The sequence below is a fragment of the Scyliorhinus torazame genome, chromosome 3 (genome assembly GCF_047496885.1).
Source record: "Scyliorhinus torazame isolate Kashiwa2021f chromosome 3, sScyTor2.1, whole genome shotgun sequence".
In the NCBI taxonomy this organism is placed as follows: Eukaryota; Metazoa; Chordata; class Chondrichthyes; order Carcharhiniformes; family Scyliorhinidae; genus Scyliorhinus; species Scyliorhinus torazame.
In genome coordinates, this window is record NC_092709.1 from 29,579,675 (window position 1) to 29,606,088 (window position 26,414).

Below are 26,414 nucleotides of genomic sequence, written 5' to 3' on the forward strand. Positions count from 1 at the left end.
TCAGGGTGCGCGTGCCATGTTGGGGATGGGGGTGAGGGGGCCTGGCATTGCCTCACCCCCCTCCCCGTCGGCACGTTGTTGCCCCTTACCAGGGGCCCCGTGTTTCTACCCTCGCTGTTGGCTTTCCAACCCATGTTCTTCGATAAATTTGTTTGCGTCGGCGGGGCATGTGAAGAAATACTCTCTTCCTTGGTATGTGACCGAGTTTCGCTGGGTACAGCATACCAAAGCGCACATTGTTCCTGTGAAGGGCTGCTTTTGCTCTATTGAATTTGGCCCGTCTCCTGGCGAGGTCTGCCCCAATGTCTTCGTACACTCTAATGAGGTGCCCTTCCCATCTGCAGGTTCTGTTTTGCCTGGCCCTGCGCCAGATTGTTTCCCTGTACCGGTGCAGTTTGGCTATAACTGCCCTTGGGTGTTCTCCCACCCTGGATTTCGGGAGCAGCGACCGGTGTGCTCTGTCCATTTCTGGTGGGTTGGGGAAAGTTTCCCTCCCCACTAAGTTGCCTAGCATCTCGGCCACGTAGGCCGTGGGGTTTCTACCCTATCCTGACATTTTGTCGTCTTGAGCGATTTTCATGGTCGTCCACCATGCCCTTCAGGCTCCCCTGATTTGTGCTCGGTCTCGCAACCTCCTTCTCCAGGGCCGTGATCCGGTCGCTCATGTCAGTCGCAGCCCTCTCCAGCTCCTTAATGGTCGCCTTTTGGTTTTCCAGTTTCTCCTCCTGGGCTTCCAGTTTCTTCCCTGCTCTGCCCAGGGCGAGCTGCACCTCCGCCAAGGCCTTGGCCATTGCTGCCTGCACTGCGTCCTCTATGTCTGCTTTGGTCCCTGCCTTGCTTTCTTGCTGGTGTTCCCTCAGCGCCTCGGCAAAGGCTGCCTTCCAGTTCCCCTCTGGCCCAGGGGGAGAAAGCTTCTGCATGCCCAGTTCTTTTAGTTGCGGTGAATCTTCCATTCCGCCACTTTGTGCACCAATTAGCTCGTCTGAGTGGGCTTGTGTATTGCCCCGTTTGTTCTTGGTACCCTTTCTCCCTCTGCTTTGCCTCCCTTCTAGCATTTTTTTTTTCTTTCCCCCCCCCCCCTCCCCTCTTTTTCTCTCTCTCTCTCTCTCTCTTACCCCCCCCCCCCCCCCTTCTGAGGAGACTCTTCAGGTAAGTTTGGTTTTCTTTTTTGAGAACCGTGGAAGGAGAGAGGGAGTGTTCTGTCCCTTTAACAGTTTTCTTTTTCTAAGTCTTTTTTCTCTTTTGTTTTTTTTCTTTTTTCCTTTTTTTTCTCCCCTCAAAAAGAGGGCGTTTTCGGTTTCTTTTCCCCCCCCCCCCCTCCTCACTCACCCTGGAACCAGAGAGAGAGAAAGGCTTCTCGGGCCGGAAGTCCCTCACTGTTCCGCCGCAGCCTGCCTCGTGGTGGTTGCCGCCGGGGGGCGGTCGGGCCTCGCTGCTGGCTCGGACCCCGCTTTGGCTCAGACCGCCGCTCCTCCTGCCCTGCGTTTCGCTGCCCAGCGTTGTTGTCCCGTGCCTCGCTGCCGCCCGCGTTCTGCTGTGCGGGAGGGAGGACCGTAATTTTCACCCTCCCCACCAGTGATAGCGGGAGCGTGTCCAATCTCTTAAAGTCCCCTTCCATTTGTTCGTCCAACCGGGATAGTTTAACTTGTGCAGTGCCTCCCATTCCCAGGACACCTGGATTCCCAGATATCGAAAGCTCTTCCCTACCATTCTAAGCGGCAGCTGTCCCAATCTCTTCTGTCCCAGTCTCTCCTGTCCTCTTGCCTGGATCGCAGCAAACATCTCGCTTTTGCCCCCATGTTCAATTTATACCCCGAAAAAGTGCCAAATTCTCCCAAAATTCGCATTACTTCCCCCATCTCCTCCAACAGGTACAAATATACAAGAGCAGGTCATCTGCGTAAAGCAAGACCCGGTGCTCCACCCCCCCCCCGAACCAGCCCTTTCCAGTTCCTTGAGGCTCTTAAAGCCATGGTCTATGGGCAGAGCAAACAGTAACGGGGAGAGGGGGGCACTCTTGCCTCGTCCCTCGATGTAGTTTAAAGTATCCCACCTCAGCCGGTTCGTACACACATTCGCTACTGGTGCCTGATAGAGCAACCGCACCATCAATAAACCCCTGACCAAACCCAAACCTTCCCAGCGCCTCCCACAGGTAAGACCACTCCACCCGATCAAAAGCCTTCTCCGTATCCATCACTACCATCACCTCCACCTCCTCTCCTTCTGAGGGCATCATAAGATTTAAAAGCCTTCGAACATTGGCCTTGAGTTGCCTGCCCTTTACAAATCCCATTTGGTCTTCCCCTATCACCCCCGGGACACAGTCCTCTATCCTTGTGGCCAGTATCTTAGCCAGCAGTTTGGCGTCCACATTCAGTAGAGAAATCGACATGTATGATCCGCATTGCTCCGGATCCTTCTCCCGTTTCAGGATCAATGAAATCGAGGTCTGCGACATTGTTGGGGGAGGACTCCCTTCTCTCTTGCTTCGTTAAATGTCCGCACCAGCAGTGGGCTTAATATCTCTGAAAACATCTTATAGAATTCCACCGGGTAGCCAGCAGGCCCCGGGGCCTTGCCCGACTGCATGCCCTCCAATTATTTCCTCAATCTCAATTGGGGCTCCCAGCCCTTCCACCAGATCCTCATCTACCCTCGGGAACCTCAACTGATCCAAAAACTGCTTCATCCCTCCACCCCAGCCGGGGGTTCGGCCACATATAATTTACTATAGAAGTCCTTAAACACCTTGTTCACCCCCGCTGGGTCCAGGACAGTATTCCCGCCTCTACTCTTTACCTATCTCCCTGGCCGCCTCCCTTTTCCTGAGCTGGTGCGGCAACATTCTGCTTGCCTTTTCCCCGTACTCATAAATCGCCTCCCTTGCCTTCCTCAACTGTTGGTTTCCCTGTGGTCAACAGCCCAAACTCCGCCTGTAACCTCCGCCGCTCCCTCAGTAGCCCCGCATCCGGGGCCTCAGTATCTCCTGTCCACGTGGAGTACCTCCTCCACTAATCTATCCCTCTCAACCCGTTCTGCCTTTTCTCTGTGGGCCCGTATCGAGATTAATTCCCCTCTGACCATTGCTTTCAGAGCCTCCCAAACCATCGCTGCAGAGACCTCCCCCATATCATTTGTTTCCAGGTAGTTCTGGATGGACTTGTTACCCTGCCCACAGATCGCTTCATCCGCTAGCAACCTCACATCCAGTTTCCACAGCGGGCATTGCCCTCTCTCCACACTAGCCCGTAGATCCACCCAATGTTGGACATGATCCGACACTGCGTTTGCCAAGTACTCAGTATCAACCACCTCCGGTATTAGCGCCCTGCTCTCAACAAAAAAGTCGATGCGAAAGTATACGTTGTGGACATGTGAGAAAACGGAAAACTCTTTCGCCCGTGGCTATGCAAACCTCCCATCTGTTCCATAAACCACTTCAATTCCTTTGCTGCAGCCGGCCCCCTCCCTGTCCTGGATTTTGACCGGTCCAATTCCGGATCAATGACTGTGTTAAAGTCTCCTTCCATGATCAGGTGATGTGACTCTATAAGTCTGGGATCTTACCTAAAACCCACCTCATAGATTCCACATCACCCCAATTCTGAGCATATATGTTCACGAGTACCACCCGCACCCCCTATTTGATGTGATTGACGACAGTGATCCCTCTACCTCTTCCATTATGCATAGTCATTTTATTTCCAAGTGCGACATGTTTCTTGTGGATGGCTTCCCCGATACTTCATAACTCCGTGGCAGTGCATGCACATGGCTTCGAGGGAATAACAACATTAAAGTCGTGAAATATAATGTCACTCATTGGTAAATGATAAAATTGATGTTTATGAGAATCATGGACATGTAAGATGTTGATTTAACATCTTGGGTTGGATTCTCCATTATTGGGACTATGTTCCCAAGCCGGCATCAAAACGGTAGAGTTGTACGCCAGAAAAACTGGCGTCAAAGGGACACGAATTCCGAGCCCTGCAGGGGTTTAGAGATCTCCGCTTTTGCTGCGGAAACAGGCCCCGAGACCAGCTGGAACACATTAGATCCACTCCGTAGAGACTTCGGACGGTCAGGGGCGCAGAATGGCAGAGCGGATCTCTGGCAATGGCCCCAGGTAGCACAGCGTACTCCCCAGATAGGCCACTTTGCGGGGCCCACAAAATCGGGGAACCGGCGGCGGTCACGATTTCTTGCAGGAAAATGGATTCTCCGCCCCCCCCGCCGGCCGCGATTTCGGCATTGGGGTGTGGAGAATCCACCCGTTGTATGAGTTTTATTCTTCTAGATGGAAGGGTAGCTTTGGATCTTGGAAAATCTACACATCCATGTACTGTACTGTCTGGAGGTCAAGATGTGCATACTACTTTTTACAAAGTGAGATTTAAGCCAGATATTTCTAATATGAAAGATAATTCACCCAGGAGCCGAGGATCCAAGAGGAAACAGACAAACTCTAAATCCCAGAATGCAAGATCATCATCCCTGACGAAGGCCAGGTAATCAGCTCTGCCATACCAACTCTAAACATATACATTTTCATGTACACAATAGATTGGCTATTAAAAAAATATAAATTTATATGAAGCTGACATAACCGGTTTGTAATTAACAAACCAAGTATGTTCTAATTACTTCACGTATCTCCCATTAACTGAAAGGAGTAAGAAAATGGCTGCAGTCTACTCAACAGGCTCATGCCTTTAATCATCATTTTGTTCTGTTCAATTATATACATGGACCTTCATTATTGCAGTCTTTGTGAGCCTGTTGCTTAGATCAGATCTTCTTTTCTCAAATGCTTCCCACAAATTTGTGATTGTAGTTTCTTGTTGAAAGATTTGAATAAGAAAACATTTTTAAAGAGGACTTTCATAAACTTTAAACATCTTTAACTGAGGTCAGAAACAAGATGTCTTTTCTGAGCCAACTAATGAAAACGATCAACCCGATTGTGAGACCCAACAAACTGGATGGAACGCTGCTGCAAGTGGAAAAATGTGACTTCAAACATTATGCTTCACAGTAGTAATGGGAAGCTGGTAAATCCATCTAATTGTGGTCAAGCAAAGGAAACAAAAAAAGTTATAAAATCGTGAAAATAATGCTTTGTTTTGGAAAATAAGTCACTTTATACCTTTGCTTTGAAAAATAGATCATTTAATTTCTGTGCATCACAAAGCAGAAGCTTCAAAGAAAAGATTTGTTTGGTTTTAGTAAGTCCACCATTCACAGAAAATCAAGTCCATTCTTACATATTGCTTGAAAAGCAAGATTGACATACCTTCTAATATTCCTCTGTTAATGTACACAGGAATGGAATCCATAGAATATTGCAGGCCCATTGTTCTTCACTGGAAAAGCACTCTATGCCCAAAATGCTGCGCATTAATCATGGCCAATCCACCTAACCTGCACATCTTTGGACTGTGGGAGGAAACAGAGCACCCAGAGGAAACCAGATCCAGGGAAAACGTGCAAACTCCACCCAGTATGGTGCTGTGAGGCAGTAATGCTAACCACCATGCTGCCCGTTTGTTCAAAAGGCACAGCATCATCTACCACCTTACCATGGCCAGTGTGATCCATCTGCCTGCCCCAGTTTCCAGAAAATATATCCATCCTACTTTTATCAAATCAAGTTTTCTGATACAATCAGTCTCCCTTCATAACCCATTCTGTACATTTGCCACCCCCATAGGGCAGGTTTATATATAATTACTTTAAGTTTGAGGCTTTGATCCTTTTTGTAGAATCTTAGTAACCATGCAGGGTTCCACCAATCTTTTCTTTCAGTGGACGGATGGAGGTCAGCTGTCAGAATTCAACTCTATATCTTGTCCTTATGCCTTAGATCTTGAAATCTTCTTTAAAACAACTCAACTGATCTTTCCCTCCTCAAATCTAATGAGTTCTGAAGCTTCTTCCTAACTTGCATGTTTAATCCCAATGATCAATTTAGTTGTCTATTGCAGGGGGATGATGGCCTAGTGGTAATGTCATTGCACAAAAAAAATTCAGAGGCCCAGGTGAAATCACTGAGTGTCTTTAAGACAGAGATAGATAGGTTCTTGATTAATAAGCGGATCAGGGGTCAAGGGGAGAAGGCAGGAGATTGGGGTGAGAAAAATATCAGCCATGATTGAATGGCAGAGCAGACTCGATGGGCCTAGTGGCCTAATTCAGCTCCTATGTCTTATGGAAAGTCCTGGAGAGTGGTTCAAATCCCACGACAGCAAGCTGGTGGAATTTAAATTCATGTGATACGAGACTGTCATAAAAACCTATCTGGCTCACTAATGCCCTTTATGAAATGAAATGAAAATCGCTTATTGTCACAAGTAGGTTTCAAATGAAGTTACTGTGAAAAGCCCCTCGTCGCCACATTCCAGCGCCTGTTCGGGGAGGCTGGTATGGTTTAGGGAAAGAAATCAGCCATCCTTGCCTGGTCTGGCCTACATATGATTCCAGACCCACAATGTGGCCGATTTACAACTGCACTCTGAAATGGCCTATTCAAGGACAATTAGGGATGGCAACAAATGCTGGCCAAGCCAGTGAAACCCACATGCCATGAAAGAATAAATAAAAATGCACTCGGATGCCTTTCTCATTATAATGACCAGAATTATACAGTGTTGCAGGTGAGGCTTAATCATCTCTGACGCCATTTACTTAATAAAATGTGGATTCCGGTTAAACTGCCACGTAATAACAAAGTATAAATATCACATATCAGCCCATAGCTATGGCAAGGTGGATGAGTTTCATAATCGTATTTCTCAATAACTCAATTTAGTTACTAAAGAAGTTTATACCTTCAAAAAAACCATACAAGTTTAATTTAAAGTAGAATACAATCTATAAAGTTGACAAATTATAAGTGACTCATAAAACATGTCAGTCATTGCTAGTTTACCTGAACAGTCCTATCCCAAATTAATAAAAGGATTAATATTCCTGAAAACCGATTTCTTACAAAGTAATAGACAACAATTTCCTTATTAAAAATGAAAGGGAATAAAAAGGCTCAGATCGAAGGCGATTGCCAAATGGATTAGAAGGTTACAAAAAGAAACTTGTCACAGAGTGCTTACATTTCCTGCAAAAACTCTTGTTGAAGCAGAGTCCATAATTGAGTTTTTCCAATTAAATAGTTGCTTGAAAAAAAAAGGTGTACTGCAGGATGTGGGGAGCAAAAGGAATGGAATTAAATCCTGTGGCTCATATGAAAATTAAAATCTGCATAGGTGAGTCAAATGTGTCAGCACAGAAGCAGACCATTCTATAACTCGAGGGGAGCGAGACTCATCTTTGGCAGTAGCAGAAAATGAGTGATAATGAATCAACAACCCATTTTTTCCTTGAATGTAAAACAAGCTGCTGATTCACTGTTGGCCAAGATTTATTTTACCCGCTTGAGATCTGTACCCCAAGGGAATTTTTAAGAATTATACAATACAGAATTTCACACGCATTCCACCATCCCAACTCTTGCACAAGAATTAGTTACATTACAGATTGACTTTTTTTTTTTACAAACACACACACACAAATGTGTGAACCCAGTCCATTGCTCAGTTTGGTAAGATTATGTTATCATTCGTTTCTGATCCATTGCTGTGAACATGACGCTGGCTGCTGCTGTTACAAGTGTGTGCATACCTTCGTAGAGTAACTTTGGTGAGAAAACACTCCAGACAAATAGATGATAGCGTAGCGAGGTAACCAGAATAATATAAACTGAAGCCGGAATTGCTCGTAATAGAACAAAACAGTAACAGCTATGTCCCACCGCGGCAGAAGAATACCTGAGACAAGAAGTAATTAGTGTCAATGTTTCAATGTCTCAAATAGAATCCGAACATGAATAACAGCTGTTCAAAACCTCAACCTGCTCAGCTCATTTAGTACAAGATTAACTAAAGCTGTATTCTCTATTTTATTACTAACATTTATTCTCCTTTACTGCCAAGAACTTAAATAAAATAGTAAAAGTATAAAACTGAAGACCAACAAGAATAAGGTAACATACAGTGAAGTTCTTTTAAAAAGAAAGTCAGCCATTCACAAAAAAAATTTAGAGTACACAATTATTTTTTTCCAATTAAGGGGCAATTTAGTGTGGCCTATCCACCTAACCTGCACATCTTTGCGATATGGGGGTAAAATCCACGCAGAAATGGGGAGAATCCACACAGTGGCACGGGATCGAAGCCAGGGTCCTCAGCGCCGTAGGCAGCAGTGTTAACCACTGTGCTATCGTGCCGCCCCAGTCAGCCATTCATTAGTGAAATGCTCATATGTCTCATGTTATGAAACAATAAGTACAGAGGAACCATGTCCTAAATTACAACACTAAGTGAAACACTAGCTCTGCACAGGATATGCATATTATGCTGAGTAATTGTATGAAATTGTTGCGAATTAAACAAGTCCAGCAAAAATGTTATTAATTCTCAGGCTGCAGGTGCCACTGGCAGGATTGACATTTAGTGCCCTCCCTAGTGGTTCTGAAAAGTCTGTGGCCTTCTTGAATTACTGCAAGCTACTACTGAGTGGCTTCAGAGGGGAGTTGAAAGTCAACCATGCTGGTGTGGATTTGGAGTCTCATAGGCCAGACCAGGTACGCATGGCAAGTTTCTTCCTCTAAAAGGACTTAGTAAACCAATGGCTTCATGGTCACTTTTACCGATATATCTTTTCATTATATGTTAATGTTCTGGGGCTGTGATGACTGGGCTCTGACAGCTGTAGTATCTTTCTTTGCATTAGGTATAGCTCGAGGCACTGGGGGATTTTCTCTTGGACAAAGAAGTTCAACTCACTATGCAGTGATCATCACTGAAAAAGTAATAGTTGTCCTCCTTTTCTCACTAGTGGCCTGAGTGAACCATATCAATTAGTCCTAATTACATTTTTTAGGCATCCTGAGTCAATTATGAAGAGACCATTATGAAAGAACATAGCTATACCTTGTGCAGCAACCAGTGTAGAATTATTCTTGAAATTGTGTACTTAAGGGGTGAGCGGACTCTGTTAAATTGAGACATTCGAGATGAGAATTTTTTAAATGAAGCTATTTAACCAGAAGCTCCTGAAGATCAATGGGCACAAGGGTGATGGGATTTGGTGCGTATTAGGGCACCAGAGATTTGGACATCGAGTTTGATTACTGGATTAAAACACGTTTATAAAGTTCTCATTTGGGGCTGAGAGAGTGACGCTTTCCTCATCATTGATACCAGGGGAAAAATGCTAAACAGTCATTACCTGCTTCTTTCTGAGCTCACGTAACAGGTAAGGTGCACAGCCCACAGCAGTGGACCTATATAAGTGCTGAATAGTGTAAGGAAGACCGCTGGTAGTTCCACATAGTTCTCAAACCCCACAAAACCAGCTGATATATCCACTGTTGCAATGCTATTTGAATTCCCCTGTAGAGAAAATAAGGGTTTGATAGAATTTAAATTTTTGCATATCTGATTTCTAAGTCACCTCTCCAATATTATGGACTGCCATAAGTGAGAGCAGACACAAAAAACGAGCATCATAAAACTGTAGTAAGATGTCCCATCTGACCATCCAAAAATGAAAGACAATTATGTGCACGAGAGCATCAAGAATGGATAGTCACAGGTTCCACAATTCAACTGATGGGAATAACAAAATTTTAAAAATTACTGAATAATACAGATGAGTTTTCTCTTGCAGTATTAAACCCCAGATGACCCAGGGCAGTTGGAAATGCTGTCGGCTTTCTAAGGCATTACTCAAAGATTTAAAAATTTGATCAGTGGTCAGTGCACTATTTCAATGTGGTGCATTTTTACAGCCCCAGGTGTAGTTGGAGACTTGGGAAGGGGGTTGCTGGTAAAATAAAACAGATAGCTAGTCCACCACCTTCCTGCCCACGCCTGTTCTGTTCCTCACATTACGAGGGTGACGGTTAAGGCATAAGGCAGTCTCTGACCTATAGACCTAGTGACGCCTCTTAGCAGCCAAATAATGGCCACTTATAGGATCTCATTCCACCTCTGCTGCTATGAGTTGCGTGACTGCGAAAGGTGACCAGTCTGTATGGTTTAGTTACACTGGCTAAAGGCCTCTTTGTGTCTCCTCCACCTGGCGTCTAAAACCCAACCTTCCACATACCCTAGCTGAGGTCTCCCGACCAAAATGCCCATGCTTCCGTCAAGTCTGGGAGACATCTGCTGTTCTTTTCAGGACTTCTTATAGTGCCAGCAGTGGCCACAACTGTTTCAGATGGGTCAGCAATTGTCATGAACGGGACTTCCGGTCCCTGAGGGGTGCAAGTCCTACATTCAACCTCAAGGGAAGGGAGTCACAAGGAATACGCCCCTCTTTCTCCACTGTTAAAAGTCACCCCAGCACATATCTATGTAAAGAAGTCATGGTCACAATCTGGAAGTCATGGTCACAATCTGGAAGTCATGGTCACAATCTGGAAGTCATGATCACAATCTGGAAGTCATGGTCACAATCTGAAAGTCATGGTCACAATCTGGAAATCATGATCACAATCTGGAAGTCATGATCACAATCTGGAAGTCATGATCACAATCTGGACGTCATGATCACAATCTGGAAGTCATGGTCACAATCTGGAAGTCATGGTCACAATCTGGAAGTCATGGTCACAATCTGGAAGTCATGGTCACAATCTGGAAGTCATGATCACAATCTGGAAGTCATGATCACAATCTGGAAGTCATGATCACAATCTGGAAGTCATGATCACAATCTGGAAGTCATGATCACAATCTGGAAGTCATGATCACAATCTGGAAGTCATGATCACAATCTGGAAGTCATTGTCACAATCTGGAAGTCATGATCACAATCTGATAAGTCATGGTCACAATCTGGAAGTCATGATCACAATCTGGAAGTCATGATCACAACCTGGAAGTCGTAGTCACAATCTGGAAGTCATTGTCACAATCTGGAAGTCATGGTCACAATCTGCTCAAATATAACACTGAGTTTTACAGGTCTGACCACTACAATGAAAGAGTTGGAGATTTTTTCCATGTATAATATTAAAAAATGAAAGGAAAACTGAAGATGATGGATAAATATTGATGTTATATTCGCAAAATTTTGTGCAGACCCCAGAGAAACTCCAATCTGCAAGACTTGGGTAGATGTTGTGAGGAACAGGAGGAGGACTGGATTCTTTAATACAACCTTTATGTTCATGACTCAATTTTGTATCAGATGAATAGATTTTTCAGAATTTTCTGACAACAGCATCTTAGAAAAGGCTGAAAAATCAGCTCAGACATTCAAGGCCTCTGTAGCCGGTACAACTGGAGTAGAAGGTTAGTTCCCTGGGTTTTTTTGTGCAGCTTCAACCTCCTTCCAGATATGTTTGTCCGTTTTATTGGCTTAAGGCGAACTAGGTGTAAATGCGTACGGCCATGAAACTTTCACCCACAGAAAGCTTGGAATACTGAGCTGATGCACGTTAATAGAAACCAAGATTAAGGTGCACAAATCAGAAATATTGCTCAACACCCTGCGCAGCACCAGAAAATTGAACCCTGAAGTCACTGTGCTTGGGAGAACATGATGGCAGTGGGTGAATATACTGGACAATGTTAGAGAGGCCATGCTACTTAAGATTGCATTCAGTTTCCTGTTTGTACTGAGGACTCTACTTTATGATCGAATGACAATAAATGAGTAGCACCAAGATGCAAAGCCTGCTGCTAAAACTGCATTACAGCCACTGAGCTGAGTAATAGGGTGACCAACTCTTAATTTCTCTCAAATTTTGTGCGACAACAGGACACTACTGTTCCTGCTGCTAAAGACCTTTAAACCATGATCTTTAGCATCCGTTCCGCATTCCGTAGGTTATCCCAGACCTTCAGGACGTTTCATAGCTGATTCAAGCTTTCATAATAGAAGGTAGTTTCTGTTTTGTGTGTAGCTTATAACCTCATAAACACAATTTATATTACAATCGCATATTTGGCTTTTTCTGAAGACACAAGTGGAAAGACAGCTCATGTTATGTCTCCCAATGCATTACTGGCATAGATAAGTGATTGCCGCCCACTGAAACAAATCTTTGGAATGCAGAACGATTGCACCATCAGGAATCTGACTGGCATGTGGCTCTCCACGTTGACTGGTATTGAGGAATGCACAAAAGTCACGAGACTGGGCACCAAATAATCTTTAGATTTGATAGATATTGACAAGCAGCCTGCAATATTTTAATCAGCTCAGGACAACTCACTGAAAGGAGACAACAAAAGCCTTAAAGAAGGCGTTGGTTTAGTGAAAATAGTTTTGCACTTCTCAAGTCAAATGTTTTTGATATTGCCGATAGTTCCAAGAGTGCTAATGATTGCAAAACTCTGTAGTTAGTTGCTGTGCATTGGTGTCATCTTACTGGGTTTAAACAGCTCAGAAGCCTTAATCCTTTGCTGGAAATTAAACTTCAGAACTAAACAATGCTCACAAAACAAAGCAAAAAAAGCAGGAAGAAAGAGAGGTACCTGAAAGTAAAAGGAGGCCTGGGCAAACCAGTAATAGACGATGGTAATTTGTGCTGCATCATAATCTAATATCCGCCATATAAATCTGGTCAAAATCATTTGAACCACAAGGGTAAACAACAACACTGGCAAGTTGTGAGGGCGAAGAAGCAATGCGGCCAAGAGCACAAGTCCATTGTACATTTCCCAGAGTCCTTTACTGTTTGTCGTCGTGTCAGGGGAAGCAAATGCAGATTTCAACAGGTCTTTGACTCCCGTGAAAAGGATGCCAAGAATAAACACGTAAACAAACCGGGCTTCAGTAATACCCCTAACAAAAACAAAGTAAAAATGATTACATTTGCTACATGAACCATAAGAATTATTGAACAGTACAGCATGGTATGTAATTCAGCCCACTGATGGGCCAAATGGCCTCCTTCTGAACCATACATGATTGAATGTGTGTCTTAGTCTGCACCAGCTCTTTTGAAGAGCAATCCGGTTAGACGGACTCTCTTGCTCTTTCCCCATAACACTGCAATTTATTTCTCCAGTATTTATCTGTTCTATCACCCTAAAAGGCAATGCACTCCAATCTTGACCATTCAATGTGTAGTTTTTCCTCATGTTACCTCAGGTTTCTGTGCCAATTTCTTCCAAACTGTGCCCACTCCATATTGACCCGTTAGCCATTGGACTAAAGCCACAGGGCGGGCACAGTGGTTAGCACTGCTGCATCATACCACCAGGGACCCGGGTTCGATTCCGGCCTTGGGTTACTGCCTGTATGGAGTTTGAACTTTCTCCTCGTGTCTGCATGGGTTTCTTCCGGATGTTCCGGTTTCCCCCCACAGTCTAAAGATGTGCAGGTAAGTGGATTGGCCATGTTAAATTGCCCCTCAGTGTACAAAGATGTGGCTAGGTGAGATTATGGGTAATGAGGTGGGGAGTGGGCCTGGATGAGGTGCTCTTTCGAGGGTCGATGCAGACTCGATGGAGCGAATAGCCTCTTTCTGCGCTGTAGGGATTCTATGATTCCATGTAAATAGGTTCTCTCTAACTAAGCCTTCTGTGATTTTAGACAACTTGAATGAGACAGAAGGGGCAAAAGCAATACAGTCTTTACGACACAGCTGCATGAAACACAACCTGAGATGATGAGTAATAACAGTTACAACACATGGGCTGGGATCTTCAGATTACCACTCCAACATAACCCCACTTTAACACTGCTCTGCGTATCTTGGTGGATCGTTAGCTTTAGCAGAAATACAGAGTAAGGCACCCCTCCGAGAGCTCCATCACGGCAATGTGGCATTAGGGGTACCCCCCCCCCCACCCCACACGCACACCTTTTTACGATACTAGCTGCCATATTTAAGGTTTAGTGTGAATATTAATAAGTAGGTGAATGGATCAATGCTAGTGAATGGATGAGTGAATAGGTGGATTGTATGGATGTGGCAGGTGGATGTAATGGCAGGCAAGCAAGGTGGTAAGTTGGTCTAATATATCTAATATGGCGAACCACGGTGTTTTTTAAATTCAAGGTTTAAGTTGTGATATCAAACTCAATAAATGCGACAATTGCTCAGTCAGGTTATCAAAGTACTTACTTTGAAATGTCATGTTTACCTAGCTTCCATGGAAAGGTTACATTGCCAATTGCTGCACGATAGCAGTAAATTCCCACCAACCCTAATGCCAGTGCTGCTTTGGATACAGAGGAGCAAGTCCTTTGAACCAAAATAAAGATCAAAAAGAGGAATATTGCTGTCATTATGGAGAGTTCAATTCTATGATTGGAGCTGCAAATAAAAAAAACACATGAAATCAATAATCAATCAACATCTGTAAAACAAGTGATCAAAGTAATATGTCCACCGTCACCTCATTTCATATTTTTGGAACTACTTTAACTTTATTACACAACTAGGCTTTCCCCTCAGAACAGTATCTCAGCATTGAGATACGTGTAGAGGTTTGAAGTTGTGGTACTGACATGACAGATGCCACTAAACGTACCAGAAAAGGCTTGTCCATTCCAGCGCAAGTAATTTTCTAATGCCGTGATAAGGAACAGGGGCAGCACGGTAGCATTGTGGATAGCACAATTGCTTCACAGCTCCAGGGTCCCAGGTTCGATTCCGGCTTGGGTCACTGTCTGTGCGGAGTCTGCACATCCTCCCAGTGTGTGCGTGGGTTTCCTCCGGGTGCTCCGGTTTCCTCCCACAGTCCAAAGATGTGCAGGTTAGGTGGATTGCCCATGATAAATTGCCCTTAGTGTCCAACATTGCCCTTAGTGTTGGGTGGGGTTACTGGGTTATGGGGATAGGGTGGAGGTGTTGACCTTGAGTCGGGTGCTCTTTCCAAGAGCCGGTGCAGACTCGAGGGGCCGAATGGCCTCCTTCAGCACTGTAAATTCTATGATAAAAGCCTGAATTACTGCCAAACCTCCTCTCTGGCACTGAAAAATATCTTTACAGTTGTGGAGGCTCATTCCTTCAGAATTTGATTATTGCAGTTTAAAAATGTAATTATTGTTTCACTTCTTTTCATCTAAGTTTAAAAGTTTGTGTCCGGCGGGGGCAGGCCGTACCGGCACCGAGAAGTGGCATGAACCACTCCGGAAACCTCCGCACCTTCAGGGGCTAGGCCGGCGCCGGCAGGGTTGGTGCTGCCCCAGCCGGCGCCGAAGGGCTTGGCGCTGCGCCAACCGGCGGCGAAGGGCCTCCGCCGGCCGGCGTGAGTTGGCGCATGCGCGGGAGCGCCAGCGTGTACTGGCATCATCCCAGTGCATGCGCAGGGGGTTCTTCTCCACGCCATCCAGCCGGCACGGAGGGAAAGAGTGCCCCCACGGCCCAGGCCCGATCGCGGGCTAGGCCACCGTGGGGGGCCCCCCCGGGGCCAGATCCCCCCGCGGACTCCGCAGGCCGCCCGCAGAGCCAGGTCCTGCCAGTACGGACCTGGCCGAAAACGGGCGGCCACTCGGCCCATTGTGGGGCGTAAAATTGCTGGGGGGGGGCGCTGACCGGCGCGACGCGATTCCCGTCCCCACTGAAAAACCGGCGCCGGAGAATCCGGCAGCCGGCGCCACCACCCGGCGATTCTCCGGCCTGGCCGGGGGGGGGGGGTCGGAAAATCCCGCCCATGGTTTTCAGCATGAACATTTATAATAACCAAGACCCTGGTCAGAATGAACCATGATGTAACATACAATATTTAAAATTAAGAGTTAGAAAGAACTGGAGAAACGTTTAAGACATTTTTACAATTCCTGAAACTACCAAAAATGATTAGCTTTATTTTAATATAAACCCAATGTCATCCACAAACTATAATTAATTTAATTAAATTGTTATGGATACAGAAACCAAAGAACTTACCTGATTAATCTTTTCCACTTTTTTTGCGGAAACAACGGCCTGTGTAAGCTGCAGTAAGCCTAACATATTGCTCTTCGATTTTCAAAGATACTGAACAAAGTTCTGCATCGAAGGCTGTAACTTCCTCGGAGTGCCAATCAGCGGCAGATTGCCACTCCATACCGATTTACCTGCGCTAAAATACTAAATCGTCTGTCTCGCCCAACCTTCCTTATTCAGGCTGGGTGAGATTGAGGCAGCGAGGGTGTAAAAAGAACAGAAAAAAGGACAACTCACTCCTTTTTTATGGCACTAGTTGCCATAAAGCCGTTGAGTTTAAATGTCCTAAAGAAAATAACAGACCAGTGAGAAGGTAAATATCTAATGTAAGTAAATGGGCTGTGGGGTGGGGTTTTGACAATGGTGGTGGAGGGGGGGTGGCAGTCGGACAACAGGGATCGGTGGAGTGGGCAGTCGGGCAATGGGGGAGGAGCCAGCCTTTGGGCGAATGACAGTTGGACATTTTGGGGAGGAGTCGGACATCGGTTGGGAGAAGAGCGGAACATCGATTTGTTGGATGGTTCCCAGCACAGCACAATTGTCATGGAGAAATTAGCTCTCCTGGACAATTGCCAGGTAAACCCTTACCTGGGAACCTCCAAGAGGGATTCCCCAGCACACCTTTCCGGTACTTCCCAAATCCAACACAGGGGAGCCAGGATGTTACGGGCCTATATGTAGATAGGATCAAAACTATGGGTAATATGGTTGAGTTGGATAAGAAATTGTTTGGGAATGGTAAACAATGAGTAATATTGGAATGGAGGGGAGGAGAATGGGGTCAAGGGAAAAGAGGTTGGGGGTACTGAATTGGGAGTTCAGGCATCGATTGCAGTTTCTAATTTACATATGATTTGAACTTAAGACATCCAACATGAACCAGTCAAATCTGATACCAAACTAGAAGGAACAGTGGCATTGGAGGAGGCAACTTATAACTGATAATGAGGTGACACAATATGTACATGGGCAGAGCAATGCAAGACAGAGAAATGCAAAATACTGCACATTGTAGGAACGATAGCACAGGTATCTCAAATGTTGTTAGAATAGCTATGGGTGACGGTCACAGTGACATAGGGTCTCGATAAATGGGCCGTCAAGTTTAAATGGAAGATATTTAGGATAGAGAGCAGGATAACCTTTATTTTCACAGAGTTCTGATACTGTGGTTATGCATATGCAAAGTTAGTGACTTAAACAGAGCCATTTTAATATTCGGTGGTGCTTTAGATAGACTGTTGAAGGGGAATAAAGGGCTATAGGAACAGGACAGGCACTTGGAATTAGGACTGGTGTTCAACAACCAACATGGGTTGTTTCAGCCTGTTTCCAGGTTGTAATTCCGATGTGATTGTATGATTAATCAATTGCTTAAAATGTTGCTTATAAACTGAGCAGCTACACACTTGGGGCGTTAGCTGGTGCGAAAGTTATAGTAAGTATTGGGTTGCTGGCAAGTCAAAAATTATAACCAAATTTCTACTGTATTAATATCCTGAGTTTTGAGCTGAAATAACCAGGTTCTCAATGAAATTATTTTGAAAAGTTCATTACAAAAAGGAAATGAAAAAAATAAGGACGCGCATATATATATATATATAATGCTTTTCACACCCATAGGTTGTTCCAAAGTGTTTTACACCCAATGAAGCACATCTATTTTTGAAGTATAGTCAGTGCTGTAATGTAAGAAACACAGCACCAAACTGTAACGTGCTAATGACTAGATAATCTATTTTTGTGATGATGATTGAAAGATAAATATTGGTCAGGACACTAGGGATAACTCCCCTTGCTCATAGAATCATAGAGTTCCTACAGTGCAGCAAGAGGCCATTCGGCCCATCAAGTCTGCACCAGCCCTCTGAAAGAGCACCTTACCGATGCCTACTCCTTAACCACATGTAACCTGCACATCTTTGGACTGTGGAAGGAAACCGGAGCACCCGGAGGAAACCCACACAGACACGGGGAGAGCGTGCAAACTCCACACAGGCACCCAAGATCAGAATTGTACCCAGGTCCCTGACGATGTGAGGCAAATTGTTTACATCCACTAGAGCAGGCAGATGGGGCCTTGGTTTAACCCATCATCCAAAAGGCAGCAGCGCTAACAGTGCAGCACTAGAATATCTGCGGTGAGTCTTTTGCTCAGACCTGGGGTGTGCCGAGCTCTGAACCTTGTGACTCAGAAGCGAGAGTGCTACCAACTGAGCCACGGCGGACACGCTGACATAATTTCAATGTTTTATATCATGTCATGGGAATGTCACTTTAAGAAATGTTTGTCTTCTCAAGTGGCTGCAGTGATGTCAGTGTGTGGGTGCAGCTGGGTTCTGGCTCTGCTTTTTTACTTTCGTTTTGAGCTGGAAGCTGTTTTGTAGCTTTAGTTTGGTTTTCAGTTGGAGAGCTGCATTCAAACCAAGGAGGTGTATTTTGGCCTCTCTCTTTGCATGCTAAAGAATGTCTCCAGATCACTTGATGATTTCAAAGTAATACCTGTTTCTGTAAGGAATGCAAACCTACTGTCTTTGTTAAAAAGGGTCTTTGACTTATGGATTTTTTGTTAGGAAAGTTACTAAGAGTTACCTATAGAATACTGTATCTTTTGGGGGGGTATCACTGTTGGTAGTTGATGAGAAGTTTACTGTGTGCTTATAAAATTTTAACTGAATTCATACAATAAACATTGTTTTTCTTTAAAAATACTTTAGATCTCTGTTGCATCACACATGTAAAGTGGGCCCTTGTGCTCCCCATAACCAAAATCTATTAAAAGTTGTGGGTCAGGTGAACTCCATGATATACTTTGGTATTCTCTAAACCCTGGCCCATAATAATCAAAACAAAAGTAAGAATCGAGATACAATCCTCTATTTGTGTCTACCTGGTCAGCCAGTGGCCAAAGTCTGGTTTGTGAGCCCATTTGATGCCAGTCTGGTTCAGGCAGCGGAGTACTCGGCAAAATACAAGGATAACCCAGGGGCTCGATAAGGCCAACCACTTTTCGCAGCTTCCACCTGATCGTATGTAAGCTTTGGATTTATCATCTACTTGGTCACAAGAGGAAGTTCCGAGTAAGTCTTGGATAGTGGTTTGCTGTTCATTGCAGTAAGTGTCTTCCGGTTTCCCGCTTTGGTTTGGTTTCCCTTTGGGGTCACTGGCTGCAAAATATTTCCTGCAGACATCTTGGAAGAGCACTAACAAAAGCGTGTTGAGTAGAAAGTACCATGTTTGATGTTCTTCTTCAATAAAACTGCTGGAACCGAAGCTCAGAGTATGTCCAAAAGTCCCAAGTAATAGAAGCAGATCTAGCTCAGACCAGTTAGAATCAACTGTTGCGCAACTCTGTTTGGGAAAGAAAACATAGTACTAGTTAACAAGAACTTAACAATAAACCTTTCATGGATTTGTTCAACAATTGTCACTGATTTTCGTGTTAATCTGTAATGGCAGAAATCAGAAAAAATTCAGTCAATCGTAACAAATTCAGTCAAGCTTCAGGCTTCATTAAAATAGAATCATAGTAGGAACAGTAAATAATCTCAAATGGAAATAGCTGAACCGCGGGGTTAGCTGAATTTATTCAATACCTGATGGCTACTAGACTCCTCAACGACCCTCCCTCAGACTAATCTGTTCCCTGTAAGAACAATATTCACGATGCCCTTTGCTGCTCTTGCTCATGTATTGCTTGTCTGGCCCTTGTTCCACACTGTAACCAATCATTATTTGTTGATGTACCATTTGACAACGTACTCTGTCGATTATTCTTTTGTCTACTATGTATGTACTGTGTACATCCCTTGGCCGCAGAAAAATACTTTTCACTGTACTTCGGTACATGTGACAATAAATATCAATCAATCAGTATAACACATGCATGATTCACATTCTACTCACATTCGAATAACTGCCCTACAACTGATCCAAAACATTAATGCTGCCAACTCAAGTATATGAAGTACCGGTAAGGGAATGTTGGACTACTTATTGCAACGAAGAGTGAATACTAATGTTAAATCTTTCAAATGCAATAAAAGCAAAAATGCTACCCAGGCAGCTACAGAGGAAGTTTTAACATAATGAAATTTCAGCACCAAGCAGGCATTTAGCCTTCGCACGAGCACATCATTGCACAGTCTTGTTCCCCTTTCCCTAGAGCCACCAACCCAATCTGAACTTGAAAGTTAACTTCATTTTCGCTTCAACCGCAAATCCAGGAAGTAAATTCCGCAGCTACAAAAAATTCTGTTGCCAAATATTCTAACTTTCTTCAATTTAACCTTGTGCTCATGGCCCCTTCTTCCAGACTGCTCAATTAAGAAAGAAGAAAGAACTTGCATTTGCATAGTGGCGTTCACAACCTCAGGGTATTCCAAAGCACTTCACAGGCAAGGAGGTAGTTTTGAATTGTAGTCATGGTTGTAAAGTTGGAAAATAAAGTGGATAATCTGTTTTAATGATGTAGGTTGAGGGATAAATACAGGCCAGCACTGCATGGATAACTTCTCCTCATCTGTTACGTCTACCTGAGAGCACAGACTTGATTTAATGTTTTATCAAAAAGGTGACACGTACGATAGTGCAAAACTCCCCTCCTTACTATACCCTAAATTGTGTGCTCATGGTCATCAGTCTGCCTCTTTATACCCTGCTTTTAAACACGACTGCCATATTTCCCTATTATTTGTGTTGTTTAACAGAAAGTATAACATTTGTACGTTTTTCTTTGTATTTGTATTTCCTTGTATCAGGCAAAATTCTAGTGAATCCGCGCTGCTCATTACACTTCTGTTACTCCGCACAGCACTTCTCATAAATCCCATTACTTCACACAGTGAACTAAGATCTTTTTTATCCAACTTGTGATAAAACCTAGAATTTGTTTTAATGGTCTTATCAGTCAAAGGTACTGCCTTTAATATGCTGTGGCCTCTACCTCGAAATATTTCTGCTCTTCCACACAATAGAGCTCACTTTTAGTCACAGTATAATTATCACTGCTTTTTTTGAAAACCAAGATGTATCACTTTTATAAGAGTGTCATCTGCTGCTTTTTAACCCATTCTCTTATCCCATCACTATCTATCTGCCAATTCCTTTGATCTTTTAAAGAATTAACTATACCTCCTATTGAAAGTGTTCACACCACATTCTCCAGGGTTGTAAGATCTGCAGCAACTGCAGAAATGGGGCAAAATGTGGGCACCACGGGGGCGCAGTGGTTAGCATAGCTGCCTCACAGCGCCGAGGTCCCAGGTTCGATCCCAGCTCTGGGTCACTGTCCATGTGGAGTTTGCACATTCTCCCCGTGTTTGCGTGGGTTTCGCCCCCACAACCCAAAGATGTGCAGTCTAGGTGGATTGGCCACGCTAAATTGCCCCTTAATTGGAAAAAAAATGAATCGGGTACCTCTAAATGTATCTAAAAAAAAGAAATGGGGCAAAATAAAATGAAAAAAAACCTGATCAAGCAAGTCCATTCATGAGTCACAAGTCACTTCCTCTGGACATTGCCGTTTTATGGTGTGGGATTAAAATATATATTCAGCAAAATCTAAATATTTGCGGTAGCTAGCTTTTCAAAGTTTAGAAGAATTTTGGCTTCAGGTGCAAATGTTACCTTGTGAAGATCTCATCTATAAACACATACATATGCACATGTACAGTCCTTTGCATAATGTCTAAACCTCAATTTGTTTTAAGTTTAATTGCTGATATCTTCCTCTACCTTCTGATACATTTCAACATCAGTGACTCACTTTATGTTGGTGCTTCCCATTTGTAAAACGCTTCCAAAGAGTTGAAAGGAGCACGCACTGCAGGGCAGATATCAGCGCAATCACTGTCGCAGCCAATAACCAGGAGACGTTACAAAAATAGCAAGATGTTTTCATCGATGTACATACAACAACGTGAATAGCTGCGAACATCAGGCACAGCAGATAAAACAGGAGGGAGTAGAATGGTGATGAAAGCGGTACTTCAAATTCAGCAGTGCTGCCCAGTGCCTCTGGAGTACTTACTATCAGAAGGAAAATAACCTAAAAATATAAACAAATATAACAAGTTAGATACTAATGAATTTGCCACATGAAGACAGAGCATAAAGCAAATTTCTATTAATACGATAATCATACTGTTGGTATCGATACAGGCATCTGCACTTCTGGAGCTCAGGTGGAGAACACGCACAAACAGACTCAAAAACAGCTTCTTCCCCACTGCTACCAAACTCCTAAATGACCCTCTTAAGGACTGACCTCATTAACACTACACCCTGTATGCTTCACCCAATGCTGGTGTTTATGTAGTTACATTGTGTATCTTGTGTTGCCCTATTATGTATTTTCTTTTATTTCCTTTTCTTTTCATGTACTTAATGATCTGTTGAGCTGCTCGCAGAAAAATACTTTTCACTGTACCTCGGTACACGTGATAATAAACAAATCCAATCCAATCTAAAGTTCCATCTTGCACAGCTGCAGGTGTGAGTTGTGGTGGTTCAGATTTGTTCTCTCAGAAAGCTGCTCCGTAAAGATAATTCTTTAACTTTTCTTAAAAATAAATTAAGAGTACCCAATTATTTTTTCCTATTAAGGGGCAATTTAGTGTGGCCAATCCTCCTACCCTGCACACCATTGGGTTCTGGGGGTGAGACACATGCAGTCACGGGGAGAACGTGCAAACTCCACACAGATAGTGACCCGGGGCCGGGATCGAACCCAGGTCTTCAGTGCCGTAGGCAGCAGTGCGAACCATTGCGCCACTGTGCCGCCCTTATAATTCTTTACTATGCACTAAATAATTTGCATATTTGCCAGAATGGGACTTGAAAGACTGTCGGAAGCAGATTCATTCGCAACGTTTAGAAGGCAATTGGACATGTGTTTGAAAAGGAAAATGGAGGAGGGATGTGCTCTCCGCTGGCGCGACGGATGCAATCGGTGAAGATGACGATCCTCCCGAGGTTCTTGTTTGTGTTCCTGATTCTCCCGATCTTCATTCCTAAGGTTTTTTTTTAGGAGGGTGAATGCACTGATTTGGGGGTTTGTCTGGGCGGGTGAAGAAGATGCTGCTGGAATGGGGTCGAGGAGGGCGCGGGTTAGCACCCTCCAAATTTGATGAATTACTACTGGATGACGAATATAGCTATGGTTAGGATGTGGGTAGTGGGGGAAGGGTCAGTGTGGGTGGGAACAGATGGAGGCAGCCTCTTGAAAAGACACTTGACAGCGCCATTGCTGTTCTCGACGGCCAGGTACTCCACAAGCCCGGTGGTGGTGGGGTGGCGGTCCTGAGGGGGTGGGGACAGTGGCGGCAGCACCTTAGGCTGGTGGGAGGCTCGGTTTGGGCACTGTTATGCGAGAATCAAAGATGTGCTCTGGAGGGGCTGGATGGAGGGTATCAGGTGGCGACAGGTGGGGTCTGAGCGGTTTGGGGACCTATTCGTGAGGGGCAGCTTCTCAAGCTTGATGGGGTTGGTAGAGGAATTTGAGTTGCCTGTCAGGAATGGGTTACGGTATTTGCAGGAGAGGGATTTTGTCCTTTCCTCGCCTGTCACCCCAGGGGCTACAGCACAAGATGGTGTCAAAAACAGGGGTAGGTGAGAGTAAAGTGTCGGAAATCTATAAGGAGTTGATGGATTGGGAGGAAGCCCCAATAGGGGTAGTGAAGCGTAAGTGGGAGGAAGAGTTGGGGAGGGAGGTGGAGGCTGGGATGTGGGAGGAAGCTTTGAGGAGGGTGAAAGCATCCTTGTTGTGTGCAAGGCCTTATTCAGTTCAAAGTGGTCCACAGGGCACATATGACTGTGGCCAGGATGAGCAAGTTTTTTGAAGGGGTGGATGATAGGTGTGGGCGGTGCGCGGGTGGGCCCGCGAATCATGTCCACATGTTTTGGGCCTGTCTCGAAGCTTGGGGGTTTCTGGCAGGGGATTGCCGACGTTATGTTGGAGGCCTTGAAGGTAAAGGTAGTCCCGAGTCCAGAAGTGGCCATCTTTGGCGTGCCAGAAGACCCGGGAGTCCAGGGGGCGAGAGAGGCCGAAGTCTTGACCTTTGCCTCCCTGGTAGCCCGGAGACAGATCTTATTGGAATGGAGGAACTCGGGCCGTCAAAACCGGAGGGGTGTGGGTGAGTGACCTGGCAGTTTCTTCGGCTGGAGAAGATAATGTTCGCCGTGAGAGGGTCTGTGGAGGGGTTTGCTCGGAGGTGGCAGCCGTTCATCGACTTCTTTGAGAATAGTTAAGATGTCAGCAGGGGGGAGTTGGAGGGGGGTAAAAAAAGAGGTAGGGCAGTTGGGGAACGGGAGGCAAGATGGTGGGTGTTAGGTATTTAGTTGGTTTGATTATTTGTAGCCCTGTTGGCTTGTTTTGTTTTATGGTTGAGTTTGATGTGTAAATATATAAATACCTCAATAAATTTTTTTATTTTTTTTAAAAAGAAAAGGAAGATGATTGCAAGGCTTTGGGATAAGAGCAAGAGCAGCACTAACTGGACAGCTCTTTCAAATAAGCACCTCTGCGTTGTGTGATTTTACGATTCTAATGTTTACCTAAATGTTTGCAATTGAATCTGCTTCCATCATTCTTTCAAGTGGTCCATTCCACATCATGCAGTTACTTTTTTGTTGGCAGCACAGCTTCAGTTTGATGGCAACTGTATAATTAGAATATCTGTTCTGACTGGTGTTGGTTGAGGGAGAAAAGTTGACTAAAACACAGAACAAATTCCCTGCTGTCCTGTAGATAGTTTCGCAAGACCTTCATCACCTACCGGCACAGATACTCAAAGTTATCACTCAACAGCTCACTTGGAAAATTGTGCTCACCCCGCATTGCGCTGAAATGTTGGTCTGCATTGTGTGCTCAAATCCCAAGAGCGGGATCTGAAGCTATAGCCTTGTGATTTTTGTCAATTACATTTAGGAGGGAAAGAGGCACCCTATTTAAGCCAATGCCTCTACCCGTAACCCCACTTCACCTTTTTGGACACTTGAGGGGCAATTTATCATGGCCAATCCACCATACCTGCACATCGTTGGACTGTGGGAGGAATCCGGAGCACCCTGAGGAAACCCACGCAGACACGGGGAGAAAGTGCAAACTCCACACAGTCACCCAAGGCTGGTTGAACCCGGGACCCTGGAGCTTTGATGCAGCAGTGCTAACCACTGTGCCGCCCCATTGCCTTGCCACAGGGATCTGTGGGGCAGAGTCCTTGTGTATATTTGGGGCAGGTTTTTGTGTATATTTAAGGCTGAGATAGATACGATTCTTGATCAGGAAAGGAATCGAGGGTTACTGGGAAAGGGCAGGAAAGTGGAAGTGAGGAATGTCGATCAGCCATGATCCTATTGAATGGTGGAGTAGGCTTACTCCTGTTCTGATTTCTTACGGTCTTAAATATTATGAAAGAGGGTGTAAACAGGCCTTTCTACCTAAACCAAAAGCCTAATGCTTAATTTAGGGGTCAGTCCTGGACACTTACAAAGTGGCTTTTACCATTATGATAGGTGGTGAACTTCCAGCACAGAAAGAGTGCACACATGCTGCCTGCCTGTAAAACTGACACTTTGCAATCCAACTCATAGGCCACTATCCTCTCGCTGTACTATATAATACTGTAAAACAATCAAATATTGGGAACAAGGAAGGGTTAGAAAAGATAAATCAATATTGTGCAGTAGCTCCTACCTCCACCACAATAATTGCTCCCACAATCATTGAGTACATATCATACTGTGCCACAATTTTGGAAAGTGAAGAACTCATGAACTTCAAGGCATCCAAATACTGCCTCAGCACCTTCTTTCCGAGGTTTGCAAGAGTCTCCGAAGTATTACCTTCCAAGTAAAGTTTGATCCACGAACCATGAGATTTTTGTGCTATTCCAAACAATTCATACCCATAATCTGCAAATAACAAAAACGTTAATCAGGCTGTGGCAAGGTATCAAAATAAAAGTTGTCAACAACCCAGTTTCCCGTAATAATAAGTTATGACCAAATGAAGGGGCAAACCGCTCCTGTCCTGTAAGGGGAAAAAAACACCACAGCTAGAAAGCCTGAAGATGGGCTTAGTGGACGGCTAAAAGGCACAGCCCCAATCTCAAGATATAATGTCTCCGATCCAAATAACACTCTTTGATCTTGGCTAGCAACCAAATTGCGGGCCAGGATTTTATGGCTGCACCACAGCATATCACCCCATCTCCCCTTTCTCCCCCTCATCCGACGGATGCAGCAAACCATTTAAATTGCAGTTTACTTCAGTGGGACCATAATATACTGGCGGGTGGAAGGAGGCTGTAAAATCCCTGGCCAGTAACTCACAAATCTAGATTTTATTAGCACGTCTGTGTGACACATCATAAAATGAATTCTGAAGTTTCTGCATCTATTGCATTCCTTCCGTCTCTCCGGCATTCAATCCAAAAAGTCCTAATTTCTTAAATGC

At 44.5% G+C, this 26,414-nt stretch overlaps 1 protein-coding gene across 1 annotated transcript in view; it reads right to left on the minus strand.

Moving 5' to 3' along the window:
• Positions 1–5,153: 5,153 nt before the first annotated feature.
• The window catches only part of pigg (phosphatidylinositol glycan anchor biosynthesis class G (EMM blood group)), a 42,870-nt gene continuing 21,609 nt past the window's right edge, over positions 5,154–26,414 (minus strand). The window contains exons 7-13 of the mRNA XM_072495505.1: positions 25,653–25,870; positions 21,723–22,004; positions 18,846–19,306; positions 14,147–14,338; positions 12,549–12,858; positions 9,289–9,452; positions 5,154–7,826 (exon numbers count right to left, since the gene is read on the minus strand). Coding sequence (XP_072351606.1) covers positions 7,607–7,826; positions 9,289–9,452; positions 12,549–12,858; positions 14,147–14,338; positions 18,846–19,306; positions 21,723–22,004; positions 25,653–25,870 — 1,847 coding nt within the window. The 3' untranslated portion in view covers positions 5,154–7,606. The remainder of the gene's footprint in view (positions 7,827–9,288; positions 9,453–12,548; positions 12,859–14,146; positions 14,339–18,845; positions 19,307–21,722; positions 22,005–25,652; positions 25,871–26,414) is intronic.